At 33.5% G+C, this 16,455-nt stretch overlaps 2 protein-coding genes across 5 annotated transcripts; one reads left to right on the plus strand and one right to left on the minus strand.

Moving 5' to 3' along the window:
• Positions 1-3,956: 3,956 nt before the first annotated feature.
• On the plus strand, positions 3,957-8,219 carry LOC129880348 (uncharacterized). 3 transcript variants are annotated; one of them, XM_055954338.1, is made up of 5 exons: positions 3,957-4,155; positions 5,349-5,689; positions 7,092-7,196; positions 7,290-7,337; positions 7,750-8,219. In XM_055954338.1, the coding sequence occupies exons 2-5, from the start codon at positions 5,432-5,434 to the stop codon at positions 7,987-7,989; spliced, it is 651 nt and encodes a 216-aa protein (XP_055810313.1). In that variant the 5' UTR covers positions 3,957-4,155; positions 5,349-5,431; the 3' UTR covers positions 7,990-8,219. The 3 variants fall into 3 exon arrangements, with proteins under 3 accessions (XP_055810313.1, XP_055810312.1, XP_055810314.1); XM_055954337.1 differs by having other exon boundaries at positions 3,958-4,155; positions 5,373-5,689; XM_055954339.1 differs by lacking the exon at positions 3,957-4,155 and adding an exon at positions 4,726-5,184 and having other exon boundaries at positions 5,373-5,689.
• Positions 8,220-10,106: 1,887 nt separating this feature from the next.
• LOC129880350 (ADP-ribosylation factor 2) lies at positions 10,107-13,763 on the minus strand. 2 transcript variants are annotated; one of them, XM_055954341.1, is made up of 7 exons: positions 13,704-13,763; positions 12,738-12,907; positions 11,836-11,906; positions 11,456-11,575; positions 10,683-10,801; positions 10,498-10,579; positions 10,107-10,381 (listed from the first exon to the last, which is right to left on the minus strand). In XM_055954341.1, the coding sequence occupies exons 2-7, from the start codon at positions 12,883-12,885 to the stop codon at positions 10,376-10,378; spliced, it is 546 nt and encodes a 181-aa protein (XP_055810316.1). In that variant the 5' UTR covers positions 12,886-12,907; positions 13,704-13,763; the 3' UTR covers positions 10,107-10,375. The 2 variants fall into 2 exon arrangements, with proteins under 2 accessions (XP_055810316.1, XP_055810315.1); XM_055954340.1 differs by lacking the exon at positions 13,704-13,763 and adding an exon at positions 13,480-13,695.
• Between the last annotated feature and the right edge of the window lie 2,692 nt (positions 13,764-16,455).

Below are 16,455 nucleotides of genomic sequence, written 5' to 3' on the forward strand. Positions count from 1 at the left end.
ACAATATGATGATATCAACAACAATACACAATTCATATCAATATAGTCACTTCACATGTCCGCAATATATATTAAAATCATCATTACATCGATCACACTGATATAATCATCAAATTTCCTTTATTACCCCTCTTCTTCGTTACTAAGCTCAATCAAAATAATCGAGTAACCCGAACCAATTTTCATTAATCCCTAACACGCATAACAAAAAATACGAGATTCTACAAGCTTTAACACATGTTTAGAAGTTCACTTGTTTTAATTCCAACCACAATTACTCTGAAACTTTGGACTTTCCCTTTCATCAGCTCTCCAAATCAATAAAATCTATTCAACTATAAAATTCCAATAAGAACATGAGCATAACAACACCTAAATCATCAATTTTGGAAATCGGATTGAAATCAACCCAAAAACTCGAATGAGCATAACAACACCTAAATCATCAATTTTGGAAATCGGATTGAAATCAACCCAAAAACTCGAATCTGGAATTGAGAGGGTATTTAAAAAAAATTTGGATGAAAACGTTCTCCAAGGCATAAGGAATCTATTAGCAAAAACCATCTCGAAAATGGGGTTAAAATTCGTTCTCCAGATCTATAGTTCAAACTTTGAAGGTATAAAATTAATAGGGTATAAATGAGTTTTTGTATCAAAATAAAATGACAAAAATAAATTTGTAAGACACAATACACGGTTTTTACATCATAATATATTTTTGTAAAAACTTGTCATTTATAATGAAGAGACATATTCATCTTTGATGAATGTAATTATTTTCGAATATCTTATAAATCTGTCAGTACATAAAAATTTTGATATGCGTTTAATGAGTGTTGTCACAACCAATTAGTATAGTTTATTGTAAAAAAAATTATGTAAGTTTTCGAAGGATTTAAAATACATGAAGCATATAGTATTTTTAAATATTTTTATCCAATAAAGCTTCAATAATTATTATACGGATTGAAATAATCAATCACATGTGATATAATCACCTAGGTGAGTATTTGTTGAAAGAAGGATACAAAATAACATAATGTATCCTTGTATTTTATAAAAAAGTTTGAATCTAAATTTGTCATAATTATTGTGTATGTTGATGATATAAGTGTTATTGTAAGTCCGACAAAACTTTCAAAAGCAATAGAATGTTTGAAAAAAGAATTTAAAATAACAAGCGTTGGAAATATAAAATTTTGTCTTGATCTACAAATTGAGCATATAACAAAGAAATATTTGTCTATCAATCAATATAAATCAAAATTATGCAAAAGCAATTTAATATAGACAAAGCACATTCACTAAATACCTCAATCATTATGAGATCAGTAACGTAAGTAAAGATTCATTTCGACCTCATGACATTATATTCTTAGTGCAATTGAGACATTAATGTATCATTAGCAATAATATCCGATTTGATATGACATTATATTCTCTATATATGATCTTATTAACAAGATTTAGCTCTTTCCCAATGAGAAGAAACTGAAATGACATTAAGTAAATATTAAGATGCCTCAAAGAAATAATTGATATGAGTTTGTTTAATTCAAGTGACCCAATTTACCATTAATTGATTATGTAGGTGTATGTTATTTGTCTGATCCACATAAAATTAGATTATTGATAGATTATTTATTTACATATGGAGGTATAACTATATCATGGCGAACAACAAACAAACTTCGATTGCTAATTGTTAAAATTATGTGGAGATAATTGTCATTCATGAAGCAAGTAAAAAATATATTTGGCTGAGATCAATAAATCACTATATCCAAAAAAATACAGACTGAATAGGAATATTCCAAAATAATATTATATGAAGATAATATTGCATACATACATCAATTGAAAGGAGAAAAACGAAATACATTTAATCAAAATTCTTTTATACTCATAATCTTCAAAATAATAGTGTAGTATATGTTCAACATATTCACTCAATCGAGTATTTGACAAATCTATTCACCAATGCACTATCAACCTCAATATCTGAAAGAAATTTATACGTACGATCGAAATGTGTTGTCTCCAAAATACAACTGCTGACTTTATCACGGAGAGCAAAATACGCGTTGTACTTTTTTTACTCAAGATTTTTAATAAGACAACTAAAATATCAAATATGTGTACTTTTTTTCTTCGCTAAAATTTTTTCTAGTAAGATTTTAATGATACGCATTATGTATTATTGAATATCCAAGAGGGAGTTTTATGAATACACTAAATTATGATGTCCATTTGGGTCTTAAAAAGGCTTGCAGTATATCCTAAGATTTGCAATCAAGCAAACAACTCACAAATAACTCAAGTAAGCAGCTTGCAAGTAACATGTGATGATAAAAATAAACATGTCACGCGGCATATGAAGAGCATGCACACATGATACATGATAATTATTTCAGGAGACACTTGGCGGCCACGCAAAATGACACATATCACAATACTTGACTTGCAGCTTGACACGTATGCACTTTAGTTCAATTTCATATTTTTCTTTCTTTATAAATATAAAAAAAACTCAATCTTGACTGCTGGCGGACATATAACTATCGTCCGCACTCAACCTTACTTCGGTACAAAGGATTGATGTGTCACGTTCATAAATTCTTTATATGTACATCAAAGTTCGAAAGAAATAATATTTCCTCTCTTTTCTGTAATTATACTACTTATCTTGTAATTTTGTTTATTTCCTAACGATTATCAAATTAAGTTGAAAATATTGTTGAAAGACTTCATCCAAGTTCCAACTAACACAATCTTTTTTCTTTTCTTTCGCAATAAGAAAATTTACATACCATTAGAAATGTGGTTAGATAGTCAATTTTTTTTAAACAACAAGAATTGAAAACATCCCACATTTGGCGTCTATCATTTAGGTGGCACCAAATACATATCGTAAGAAAGTGTCACGGTTGCACCATTTCGTTGTGTTGCAATCTCATGAATTAAACTTTTTGTCCAGTAAATAAATTTTGTTATTAACAGAGATTTCAGATTCAATCTCTAAATTTTGTAGTTTTTTTAATTTTGTTTTAGGTGACTTATTTTCTTTTATATTTTCTTTTTGAAAAAAAAGATACTTTTTTTCCCGAAAACTCTTATTTTTAATAACATGAATTATTGGCATCTATTTTGATATAAAAGCTTGTTTTTTTCTAAAGGGAAAAAATGTGTAGAATTCTTAGGGTAATTAAGACGCTCTTTACATATTTGTCTTACATATTACAATTTTATATTATTTTTATATATTTTATATTCAATTCATGGACGATTCAAACATATTACTGATCTAAAGTTAAAACTAAATGGAGGTCTTAAATTTTATCTTTTAATAAATTTATTGTAGCTAACTTGAAGCATACTTCTTCATAATTATTTCCTCTTATATGAAAAAAGTTACATATTTTACAAATAATAAATTTCTAATAATTATTTTAAAAAAAACACCTATAGCCTCTTATTGCTAAGAAAATGAGTCCCCTCAACTATAGCCTCTTATTACTCTTAAGTCTTACCCATATTATTATTTTGCTATTGTTGATTGTTATCAATTATGTTATAAAATTTTTTTTAACGAAACATGTTCATTATAAAATTATAATACAAACTTATGGATATTTTAAATAATTTTTAAAACTTACGAATGTAAAATAATATTTTTTAAAACAATCAAATATTCTTGAAAAAATTTGTGGTCAAATGCATGATGAAACTTTACCCAAAAACAACTTGTCAAGAATATTTGAGAATTTGAGGTCGAAATCTAGTTAAGATAAAAATAATTATTTTTTATTTATTCAAATTAGATATATCTTTAAGATGAGGGGTATTTTAATCAATTGTAATGATGGTAAACAAAATGGAAAATACAAAATCACCCAATTTCTAATAGTTCACCATTTTTTGGTTTAGGAGTAGAAAAAAGGAATCTTGCATAAAGGAAAGAGGGTTAATATGAATTCAATGAATCACCGTCCAACATCATGTCCCCACTGGACACTCTTTACGAAGAGCTTTTGAGAGAGAGAAAAAGAAGCAAATGAGTAGTAGCTAAATTCTTCTTTGCTAACGCCAACTTTATTCTCTCTGTTCTTTTCTTCTATTTTCATAATCCCAAGAAACAAGAACTTAATTTAGGTAAACCCCATTTCTCTAATTTGTAGCTCTGATCTTTTGATTTTTCAATTGGGGTAGTTCTTCTTTTTATTTGTAGATGAGTGCAACATTTTTTTTCTTTGTTTAAAGTTATCATCTTTTGTGTTTATCTGTTTTTTTCCCAACTTGTTCAAGATTATCATCTGATGGGTATTTTATTTAGGCCTTTGCCTTTAGTATCTCTATGTTCTTGATTTTTCTCGAATTGCTAAATTTGATAGTTGTCGGTCAATTCATGATTCTTTGTATAAACGTAAGACCTCTTTATTAAATATGGAACATGGTGGAGAATCGTACCTCACATAGTCAACCAACTAAGCTATTAAGATTCTCCCGGCCTTTTCTTTGATGTAACATTTACTTCTTAATCTGCTTCCAAAAGTATGGTTTGATGGGTATTTTGTTTAGGGGTTGACTTTACCTTTAGACTTGTAGGTCACTATGGTTTTTTATTGTATTGTGAATGTATAATGAATCACCGTGTCTAGATAAGAAAGCGTAAGATCAGACATGGATTCAGAATTTAAATTTAATGGGTTCAATCTTTAAGAGTCGTTTGGTTGGAAACAAGTTACCCCAGAATTTATTATCCTGGGATTAGTTATACCGGATAAGTTATCCCACCATGTATATGGGATAACTTATCCCAACTTATCCATCACTATGATATAAATGGTGTGATAAGTTATTCCAAACATGGCAACGAAACAAACTATTTATTTTTATCCCTCCCACCAAACGACAAGGTTAAGCATTGGACCTGTTATATTTTTTTTTTAAAGTTGTGGGTTTTATATCTACTATTTGTTGTGATGTTAGTAAATTTTTACACAATCAGAATTACTGGTTCAGATGTACCTGGTACTGTAAGGTTGGATCCTCCCCTACGTCTGACTTGTATGCCAGATTTATAATTTAATTTCCATTGGGGTTACACTGTTAGTTGTAACGGAAAGATGGGTTTATGCAACGGTGGTCCTTGGTAAATCAAGGGGGGAAACAAATAAAAAGGTAAATAAATGCTTAATCATGTAGCTATCATGGTTTTGTCTTTTTTCCTCTTTGTCAATTGTTTTGTAGGCACTGAGAATTTTTTTAAACTTTTACTTGGTGTGTTGAATTGAAATGTTGCGATGTTGCTTTGCTCATTTTGATTGTTAATCAAAATCCAATAGGTGTAATATATCTGGCATGAACAGGTAGCTAATTGTGGAAGCTATCAAGTATTAGGAATCCTTTTCATATTTTGAACGAGGAAATGGGGTCGGAGGGGCCAAAATCTGTGACCATTCATGTCACGGGGTTCAAGAAGTTTCATGGTGTTGCTCAGAATCCTACGGAGATAGCAGTTAACAACTTGAAAGATTATGTTGAAAAGAGAGGATTACGTGCTGGTGTGACATTGGGTAGCTGTACTGTTCTTGAAACAGCTGGAGAGGGTGGACTTCCGGCATTGTTGAAAGTCATAGAGGAGTCCTCTTCAGGAAACAGTTCAAATAATGGACAAGTCATATGGGTTAGTTCTGCTGAGACAAACCTTCTCCTTTGGATAATTTGTGTGGACTAATGTTTGCTCTTTAAACTATCTTGTGCAGCAAATTGCAAGAATAATGCTTTCTATTTTATTTGCTACCTCTGAATTGTAGATATTTTGATGGGTAATTGTATTGTAGTGAGCTAATGATCATACTCCTATAGTCCAACAGAGACAAAAACACACCAACTGATTTCTTCCCATATGTTACCTGGTATGGTACCTGTTGTTGTTGGTGGTGGGAGATGGCAAGTATTCCGTAGAATTAGTCGAGGTGCGTGCAAACTGGCTCGTACGGTTATCAAAAAAAGAATGATCATACTCCTATAGTGACAGATTGAGAGCTTATTGTCCTGTCCTGGTTGCAGCCAGAGCATTCTGCAGCTAGTCTGACATTAAACTCAGCATACGCCAATATAAAATGAATAGAGTACTATGATACGGAACTCAATAATCATCCGCCTTTAACATTTTTGAGTGAATAATAGGAATTGGTAATTAGCTGCTAAACCATTTCTTTGGGGAAGTTGATTGGAGGAGTGTCCATTTTCTTCCGTTGACCCTTATAGATGAATTTGACTACAAAAATGCATGCATCAGACCGTTCAGACTATTTCCCAACTTGTGGTTATCAAGCTTGGAGGTAGTAGATTGGATAAATGAAAGATAAGCTCTCTATCCTTGTGGAAGACCAAATTTCATAGACTAACTTACTTGGATAGTATCAGGTGATACTAAAACCCAATATTATTAGCAATTTTTTCCCGAAGTTGTACCATTTTTGTTGAACTTTTAGTCTCCCAAAAGGAAACTAGTTAGGCCCATTACCACCTCATACATGATAGTAAAAACATATGCTAATTTGTGACCAAGAGATTAGCAATTGAGTCTTTGGATTGAGAGTGCATGACTGAAGAAAAGAGAAGGCCAAAACATGTCCACCGTTGCTGCCTAACTTTGTAGCTAATTGGTTTTTTCTCAATAGTTAGCTACCAATCTGAGTGGGATATCAGGATAAATAACCATTATCCAGAATTCTAGCATGCCAACTTAAATCCAAAGAAATTGGCGGCACATATCAGGTCTTCAATATGCAAACAGCAGGGGAAGACACTCTTTGCATCATCGCATTGGATTTTAGCTTTTGTCTTAAAATGAAATCATGGAATGAGGTTGATTGAAACTTCATAAAATCAATCTTGTATGCAATGTATGATATAGGAGTAAGTGAGACGAAATGCATACATTTGTTATGTGCCTATTTTGACGGCCTTGCATTCTGTGCCTTCTACTATTTTCCTTCCCTCACACACACATACTTGGAATGCTTGGATAAAAATAAGATGTGTTGCTGATATAGAAGAGTCCTGTGTTATCTGTTCAGCTTCACCTTGGGGTAAACAGTGGAGCAACGAAGTTTGCAATTGAGAGGCTGGCAGTAAATGAAGCTACATTTCGTTGTGCAGATGAGCTTGGTTGGCAACCTCAGGCAAGGCATTTCATCTCTTGACTGGAATGAAGTAGATTGAGATGAGCTAACCTGATATTTCGTTATGCTAATATTCTTATTGACTTTCCACAGCGTTTACCTATTGTTCCAGAAGATGGAGGAATACATCAAATAAGAAAGGTCTTTTCTATTCTTCATATCGTATTTACTTAATCTGCTTATGTATATTACAAGTAGTAAAGTGCTTTTTTATCCGATAGCAAAGTTTAATTTTGTTTACTGTTGAAGTATTGAGATATTTACTGTTATTGTTTCTTTTTAATTTAGCATTTTATTTCTGAAATTTAGTTATTTAGTTGAGTTAGAATAAGAGTTTATTTAGTACCCTAGTTGAAATAGAATAGGAGTCTTTTCATCTATTTATTTCCATGTCTCGTATGAATAAAATAAGCAGAATATTTTTGACTGCAAAGTCTTTTCCTCTTCTCTCAAGAACAACATTTACTAATGAGTTTCCCCGTTTAAGTTCTTTGCCTGTAATCCCTCCGCTTTCCTTGTGTCCTAATCTATTATTTTTTGTGTGTGGTTGAAGACATCTTGCTCTACTGAGTCAATCCTAGAGTTCTTAAAGAAGAAAGGATTTGATGTGACAATGTCCGACGATGCAGGCCGTTTTGTGTGCAATTATGTGTACTACCATTCTCTCCGATTCACAGAGGAAAAAGGTCACAAGTGTCTCTTTGTCCATGTTCCCACCTTTAATAGAGTGAATCAAGAGAAACAAATGGAATTTGTAGCTGCTCTGATGGAGGCTATTGCATCAACTTGTTGAATATCAGTACAGTTGGCTTCAAATGGAATTCATAGTTTCACAACTTTCTGTTGTTTGATTATGTAATTCTGATTTACTTGTAAATAGACTCCCCATGTGCAATGAACATTACTTGTTCATGTTTCCATTGAAGTGGTTTTGTGATATAACTTTCTGTTGATTTATAATTGAAGTGGCTTTTAAGCAAGATTCCAATTAGTAGGCGTTTGGCTATAGATATATCTTTCTACTTAATTTGGAATTTTTGAAATTTGAGTTTTATTTGGTTATATATATATTATTTTTTTTGCGATGGAGAGGAGAGAGCAAATTATCTGGAATTTATAAAGGTAGAGCCAGAAAATAAGTTTGGATTGGAGCACTTTGTTGTGGGGAGATTTGGTCTCTATTGAAGGAGCTTCGGAGCTGGAAAATTTGTTGCGGGAGATTCAAACTCCATTGAAGAAGCTTTGGAGTTTGAAAGGTCCGAAAAAATTCCATTGGGAATGGGGAGGGTACTGTTTCGGAAAGATCTCTGGTTCAAGTGTATCAATAAATAACATGTGACAAGAACTACAAGCGCATGACTAATCCTACACCAGACACTAAGACTCGCAAGGCAAGAAAACACTCTACCCCTACTATCCTTCTATCCTAATACGCAATCTCCACTCATTCCTTTCTAAAGTCATGTCCTCGATAATATGAAGTTGTGCCATGTTCTGTCTAATCATCTCTCTCCCAATACTTTTTTGGCCTTCCCTTATCCCTCCGTGTACCCACACCTCCTTTGCACATGCCCAAACTATCTCAACATCCTCATCTATGCAACATGCATTTTCTAAACATGAGATTTCTTGATTGGCCAATACTCCGCCCATTACAACAAGGATGATCGAACCACCACTGTGTAGAACTTACCTTTAAGTTTAGGTGGTACCTTCTTATCACACAAGACTCTAGAGACAAGGCTCCATTTTCTCCATGCCGCCCCAATGCGATATGCGATATCAACATTGATGTCCCCACTATCCTAAATGACGGACCCAAGATATTTAAAACTCTCTCTTAGGAATTGTCTCTTAGGGCATGTTCAGTACGGACAAAAATAGTTTCTATTTCAATTTTTTCATGTTCGATTAGTTAATATTTTTAAAAACATTTTTGAAAAACAAGTTCCTTAAAAGTGACTTCCTTAGTGAAAGTAGGAAAAACAAATTCTACAAATGATATTTCATGTTGATTGTGTTCTACCTACCTCCAATACAAATCATCTTTACTATCATCCCGACCCATAATATTTGTCTAAAATTATATACAATTTTTTTGAAATAATATTTCTACTTACGTACCAAAGATAGAGAAAATATATAAGAAATTCTAGGTACTTATATTCCAAAACATGCCGAACACACATCTACTTACTTTGCCTAGAAAAGGGTAGCAACTTTTGGAGTTGCTGTCTTTATATTATTGGGAAAAACATTGTCATTGAAAGTTTGAGTTTAATCCAAATCTAGTTTGTTTTCTCTCGTCTAAGATTATCAAGTTTGTGTTCCAGTTTGATGGTTGATCATGGGTAAGTAAATGTGAAAAATAATCTGATATTTACACTCCATTTTTTGCATCACTGAAATGTTAACATCGTGATTGTTTGTGCTTGCACGCCAACATTCTGAAGCAACTTGGTAAATTGCCCTGTATTTCTTCTCTCCACAAACATGAAAGAGAAATTAAGGAAGATCGGGAGGGTTAATTTTACAAAAATGAAGGATACACCTATTCTTTTAATTTCTTATGTTTTGAAAAATCTTGTTATGTAGAGTAATACTTGAATGTGTAAATTTCTCTATTGAATTTATGTTGATACCCAAAAAGAGGGGGGAAAAACGGAGTTGAAGAATCTTCTTGAACATCTTAAACCAATGCCTTTCACTCTTTCTCATCATAATTCATAAGTGGTCCATGATATCCCTCAACTGATTTGAAAAAGAACCTTTCATGACTCACCTCATCATAAGTACATTTTTCTCCTAATTCTCAGCTCACATTGTAGAATCAAATCACCATCCTCTTATCAGGCAGGATCTCTCAAAAACTCCGATGAACATGGAAAGCAAAATGTTAAGAAGAACTCGAACAAAAAGAAAAGGGGACTGCAAGACTTTAACCATTAACAAATATGAAAGCTAGTCTTTGTTTACAAATTTATGACAATATACCTAATCAAACAGCAATTACATATATTCGACCATTGTATTACACAGCCATTACAAAAAGCCCTAAGGAAACACAAAATGCTTTCAACAAGATATTCATAACCACACTGACATGAGAAGAAAAAATAACTAGATAAAACCCCGCCTGCATCCAGGATCAACCCACAATAACAAATCTGTGCATCACTTTAAGCCTGTTAAAAGAGGTTGAGAAAATAATCAGAGGCCACTTATTAACCCCCTTACTCCACCCAAAAATTAACGCCAGCAAAAGTTTCAACAGCTTTGATAAATGATATGGTATAACTACCTTGTTAGCAATATTGTTAGAAAGCCAATCAAGTCCCTCATAAAGCCCCTCTCCAGAGGTTGCACAAGTGCTCTGGATGTACCTGATACAGAAAAGACCCAATTTAGAAAGTCCTCAAAAGTAAGCAAAGCAGTGAGGTCTTCAAAAATAAGCAAATCATTCACAAGCACTATCAAAATGCTTACCAGTGACGCTGCCTGAGGGAGTGCAGTCCAAGCTTATCAGTTATTTCGGCAGCATTCATTGCATTAGGAAGATCTTGTTTATTAGCAAAAACTAGAAGCACAGCATCCCGAAGTTCATCCTGCCACAGACAATAAATGAGTCCACAGGTCACTCAAGAAAATTTAACTGACAGATCCCCATGTATACCTTGCACTTGCCATCTAATAAATAATGAGAAGTAGCTATGGCTACAAAATCAGAACATAGAGCATAATGGTACGTATGAGCTGTAAGTAGCAAAGTAGCTGGTTTTCTCATAGATTGCTACCGTCACTACTGCCCCTGGCCTATTTTGTCTGTGTTCTTATACAAAAAATAAAAGGACCGGAACATGCAATGTGGTGATGCAAGCACAGTGAGAAAATTCAACTATTCTGACATTTGCTTAAATCATAAGTTCACGAAAAACTTCTCTTTAGTCTTCCCACACCCATTCTTCCAAATAACTTCTAGATATATTACCAACTTATTAATGGTGAATCTGAAATCCTAGAAGGAAACAAGTTGATGGATCAATTCAACTTATAGTAGTCCATTAATTTGTTGAACAATAAAATGATATTCACGGAGAATTTTGTCAAAGAAGATCCAAGTACATTTACAATCAATCATCTCTACTTGAACTCAAAATAAGCACATAAATTCAAGCTATAGAGCTCAAATGTTTTAGAACCTACATGCTTATTTTCTGGAAACAACAATAACCCTGCACAGTGTGGACAAGGATCATTACCTCGTTCAACATCCTATGCAATTCATCTCTTGCTTCTACAACACGGTCTCTATCATTGCTATCAACCACAAAAATGAGACCCTGAGTGTTCTGGAAGTAGTGCCTCCACAATGGACGGATCTGTCAAAAGTGAATGACAAATGAAGTTAGAACTATCAGATAATTGTTCAAAATCTTCACTCTTCATTCAATGTGAAAGGATAAAGGTACCAGGAAATACCAAAAAAGATGTAAAAAAAAGGGAAGAAGTGGTAAGACTTATTTTCGGCATATAGTACATTTAAAAAAGGGAAGAAGTGGCAAGACTTATTTTCGGCATATAGTATATACAAGGGCCAGACCAATGCAGAACATACAGCCTTAGGGGAAAAAGAGTATACCTTGTCCTGACCCCCCACATCCCAAACAGTGAAGCTGATGTTCTTGTACTCAACAGTCTCCACATTGAAACCTGAAAATTGTCGATTATTAATAATATAGCTCATTGGAGCAGTACGGTATTATTTGCACATGAATGTACATTTTCCATAAGCTGACAAGTATTTCTTGGAACAAGATATCTTTTCAATAGTCACCAAGAAAATACAGTGATATAACAGAGACCATTAGCTAGTAATTTAGTATCATATAAATTATAACACAGAACATTACAAATCTGCATGACAAACTGTCACTGATAAACCTTGAGAAGTTTAAGAGCAACACTTTACTAAGACTACTCACCATAAAGAACCAAAGCAGAGAGAGGCAGGCAGACAATAGGAGGGATATGTTATAACCAACTAATCATTTGCAGGAAATGACACCAGGAAGAAGGATTTATAATACCGCCTATCACCATTCATATTCTTTATTTATCAAAATAACAAGTAGGTTAATCTTTTGAGTGATGAGTTGCACATAGTGCCAAGACAGGGCTGTTCAAGCGGAAAGCTTGCTCCACTGCCAGCCTTGCAGTTGGGGGGTTCAAGTCACCACAAGAAAGTGGGGACATGCCACTATTGACTCGTAGGGAGAGGGATCGAGGATGGGTAGATGTGGTTTACCAATAAAATAAAAGTTGCACAACATAAATCGACCTTCATGATAAGGTCTGGCACTAATACATGTCATGCAGCATACCTAATAGCATATATAACCAGAGACCAAGTCAAAGTAATAAAGTAAATGTTATGCCTAACCAGTGCATATTGGAAGGGAACAGGCAAAAGGCATGTTTCATGCCTTACAACCAAATTGTAAATGCAAAGAACATTGCTGATGTATGCAGTGATCTACATACCAATGGTAGGAATAGTAGTCACGATCTCGCCCAGCTTCAACTTGTACAATATGGTGGTCTTACCAGCTGCATCAAGACCAACCATTAGAATGCGCATTTCCTTCTTGGCGAAAAGCCGACTGAAGAGCTTGGTGAATGTGAGCCCCATTCCACTTCCTTGATGATGATCCCTACACCACAAAAATTACACAATTAAATCATACAGCTAAAGTCCATAATTGCCTTCAAAATTCAGATCCATATGCTGATTCATACCAAGTTGCAGCTATTCTATATGTGGATCTGAATGACAAAGCAAAATGATCACATTGACGAGCAAAATCAACACTTTAAAAGCTAAAATCCAAAATTTCATGATACAAGCCACTATACATTACAATTTTTGCAGAGATCGAAGCAGTACAATGACTCTCAGCTAAAGGAACACAAATTAACACCAACAATGAAACAAAAAAAAACACATCTGCTGCTACCAACCACTTAATCTAAGATAGATAACCTCAAATCAAAAGCATACCAGCTGCTCACAACAAATGTAGCAAAAAACATCTCTACAAAAATTGAATTTCAACATGACATTGAACACATTCTAGCATAAAATCAACTGGAGACATTCTCAAATCCATACAAAACGATTTTCAATAGACCGAAACAGTAAAATGGCTCATTCTTCAGATCAAATCATAAAAACACAAAATTACACAAAAACTGAAACAAAAAAAGCGCATCAGCAGCTACAAACCCACAAATCTGATATGGAAACTGAATTTACGGTACGCGGCAGGTATTTGTGTGATTTGTGGGTTTCCACATCCTAGCCTAATATCAACCTCAAATCCACACACAAAATCGATTTCAATAGCGAAATTCTCGAAAATATTACTACAAATGCATGAAATTGAAGAGAAAAATGAATGAAGATAGGAAGATCTAGCTTTTGGAAGAGGGATCTATTGAGAGAGAAACCTGAGATTAACGCTGAAATATGTAAAGAGCGTAAAGAAATTTGATGCAATATAAATAAAGGAAAGGAGATCTTTTTGATGTTACCAAAATGGCATTACGGGTTTCCATGAAATTACGAGAATGCCACTCCATTCCAATGGTGGGTGCCGTTTTCCTTTTCCACCGTCAATCTGTTTCACGTACGTTGGCAAGTGCAATCAGATACTGCCACGTACATTTCTTTAATTTCTGTTAATTAGGGGGATTATTAATTTAATTAATTACGTTTTTATGTTTAGTCTTTGATTTACTCTTTGTGAAATTATACATGTCTAATCTTACTTGTCGAATGTCCTAAAAAAGGATCGCGAGTGTAATCTTATAAAAACTTGGTCATTTTAACATGTTACAATCGTTTTTTAAGTAATTAGCTTATACTTGGTATAAATACTTGAATGTAATTAACTTTCAAATGACTTAGACATGTAAATGTTATAACAATTTAAACTCTTTTGACATGTTAATACGATGTAGACCATTACATTATTTGTGTAGTTCGTTTACTTTGTAATTTTACTAAATTGAAGATTGAGAGGTTGTCGGGCTAACGAATAAAGTAATTAGTATAGAGAAGATTATACTTATGTTTTAAACAAAGAAACCAATGTTATTAAGCAAATGGAAACTGGGAAAGGAAAATTTCAATGAAAACTTGATCAGCTTCCTTTGCTACAAAGGTTTTGAATCAATCCACATCATTTGTAATTTTTATATATAATTGCTTATGTTATAAATATACATAATTGCACAATATTAATGATTAATATAAAACAAAATAAACTACAGAAGCACCCCACCTTAAGAAAAGAAAAAAAGGCTATACAAACCATTAAGAGTTGTGGTAGGAAGATATGATCCCCAATTTTAATCAGAAATCTTGAATTTGATCCTTAAAAATAGAAAAATTCAAATTGGGAGAGTTTCCCTCTTAAATGGATCTAACTTGACTTGAGTCCGAATTAATCGGATTAGTGGATATCGAATACAAGAAGATTATACCTAAACAAATCTCAAAATTTGGATTGAGAAGTTTTCACACATTGATGGTGCAGGGTGTAGGGTGGATGAAATGAGACTCATATCCGAATCTAATGACTCTGAAGATCATTTTCGACATTTTTGATAAAATTATCATTTTACCCCTCCCGTTAGTTTCTCCGAGTAATTTTTGGTTGGGTCTGAACGTTAGTTTTTGGAAATCTTGTGAAAAGTTGAGGTTTTGCTTGAGAAATGGATTTTAAAGGTTTAATTTGCCAAATTTTGAGTTTTGGAGTTATTTGGAGTTTCAAGTCTTGGAATGGAATTCCTTCAATTTTATCAGTTTCGAAATGTGAAAATTGGTCTGGGAGAGTTTTCGAAATTAGATTTGGAGTTAAAACGTGGAATTTAGGTCCAAAATTGGAAATTGAGTTAAAGTTTGATCCAAATTTGACTTTGGTCAACATCTGGGGTTTGGGTGCTCGGATTGGATAGAATTCATTAAATCTATTAGTAATTTATATATCTTGTTTGAATAAATAACTATTTCTGATGGTTCCAATAGTTTCGGAAGGTGATTCTTATGCTAGAAATGACTTTGTTATAATTTTCAGAGGTCCCGAAGGATATTTTGGGTAATTCAAGTGTCGAAACTAACTTAGTTGCGACTTATAAAATTTTGGGTCAAGGAGGCCTCGAATTCAAATTCTGATGATTCCATTGAGTCTGGAATGTCGAATTTAGTAGGTTTGTATATATGATTTGTGTATATGGGATTCCGAACGAATCCTGATGATTGTTTCGGAAGTTTTGAGACAGAGAATTTGAGTTGCTGATCTTTGGTGCGATCAATTTAGCGAGGGAGAGTTGCTTTAGTGGAGACCACTTAAGCGAGATCCCATCGCTTTAGCGACGCCCGCTTAAGCAACATCCTCGTCGCTTTAGCGAGACAGACCTTTTAAGCGGGGTTCGCTTAAGCGAACCCCGGATTGCAAAAGCAATGGTCCGCTTTAGCGACGCCATGTCGCTTTAGCGACATCAAAAAGGGGTTTAGACGAGGCTTAAAGTATGTTTAACATTTTTAAGCTCGATTTAGGCGATTTCTTCGAGTTTTTTCACGACAAAAGTATTGGGTAATGTATTTTCACTTTTTCTTAATTTGCATTGAATAATTTCATATTTTAACTTGAAATTGAAGGTTTTGGGTTTTCTTGAACATGAACTTTTAAAAGAGAAATGGGGATTTTGAACTCGTTTTAACCTCCTTTTTGAAATGATTTTCACCTATAGATTCCTAATTACTTGAGGAACATTTTCATCTAAAAACAATCAGATTCCGAGTTCGATTTCCGATATGAGATTTTTGACCATTTTATCATTTTCACCCGAATTGCTTGATTTTAGTGTCAATAGCTTCAAAATGTGATTGTGAGTCTATATTTGATTAGATTGTGGTGATTTGGAGTATCGTCGGAGAGGAAAGGCGGTGATTTCAGATTGTTCGTGACCTTTGGCTAAGGCAAGTGGAATTCTAACCTTTGTTAAGTATGTTGAACCTTGTATTTTTCCTATGTGAGGGAATAAGGGTGTGTTGAGTCATTAGATTGAATTGAATTATATGAGTTGAAGTGTGATAGCGAAATTCAAATAGGGATAATTGTCTAAGTGTTCTGAATTACGAGACATTGATCTATTGTGTGATTGTGGAATATATGGCATCTTATGTGAACATTTA

This window comes from Solanum dulcamara, chromosome 2, assembly GCF_947179165.1.
Source record: "Solanum dulcamara chromosome 2, daSolDulc1.2, whole genome shotgun sequence".
Taxonomy (NCBI): Eukaryota; Viridiplantae; Streptophyta; class Magnoliopsida; order Solanales; family Solanaceae; genus Solanum; species Solanum dulcamara.

Coding starts and splice junctions, on each gene's coding strand:
- LOC129880348 (XM_055954338.1), top strand. CDS start 5,432: ATGGGGTCGGAGGGGCCAAAATCTGTGACCATTCATGTCACGGGGTTC. Junction 5,690..7,091: donor ATAATGGACAAGTCATATGG/GTTAGTTCTGCT, acceptor TTATCTGTTCAG/CTTCACCTTGGGGTAAACAG. Junction 7,197..7,289: donor AGCTTGGTTGGCAACCTCAG/GCAAGGCATTTC, acceptor GACTTTCCACAG/CGTTTACCTATTGTTCCAGA.
- LOC129880350 (XM_055954341.1), bottom strand. CDS start 12,885: ATGGGGCTCACATTCACCAAGCTCTTCAGTCGGCTTTTCGCCAAGAAG. Junction 11,576..11,835: donor ATGTGGGGGGTCAGGACAAG/GTATACTCTTTT, acceptor CACTTTTGACAG/ATCCGTCCATTGTGGAGGCA. Junction 10,802..11,455: donor TGCATAGGATGTTGAACGAG/GTAATGATCCTT, acceptor TGTCTGTGGCAG/GATGAACTTCGGGATGCTGT.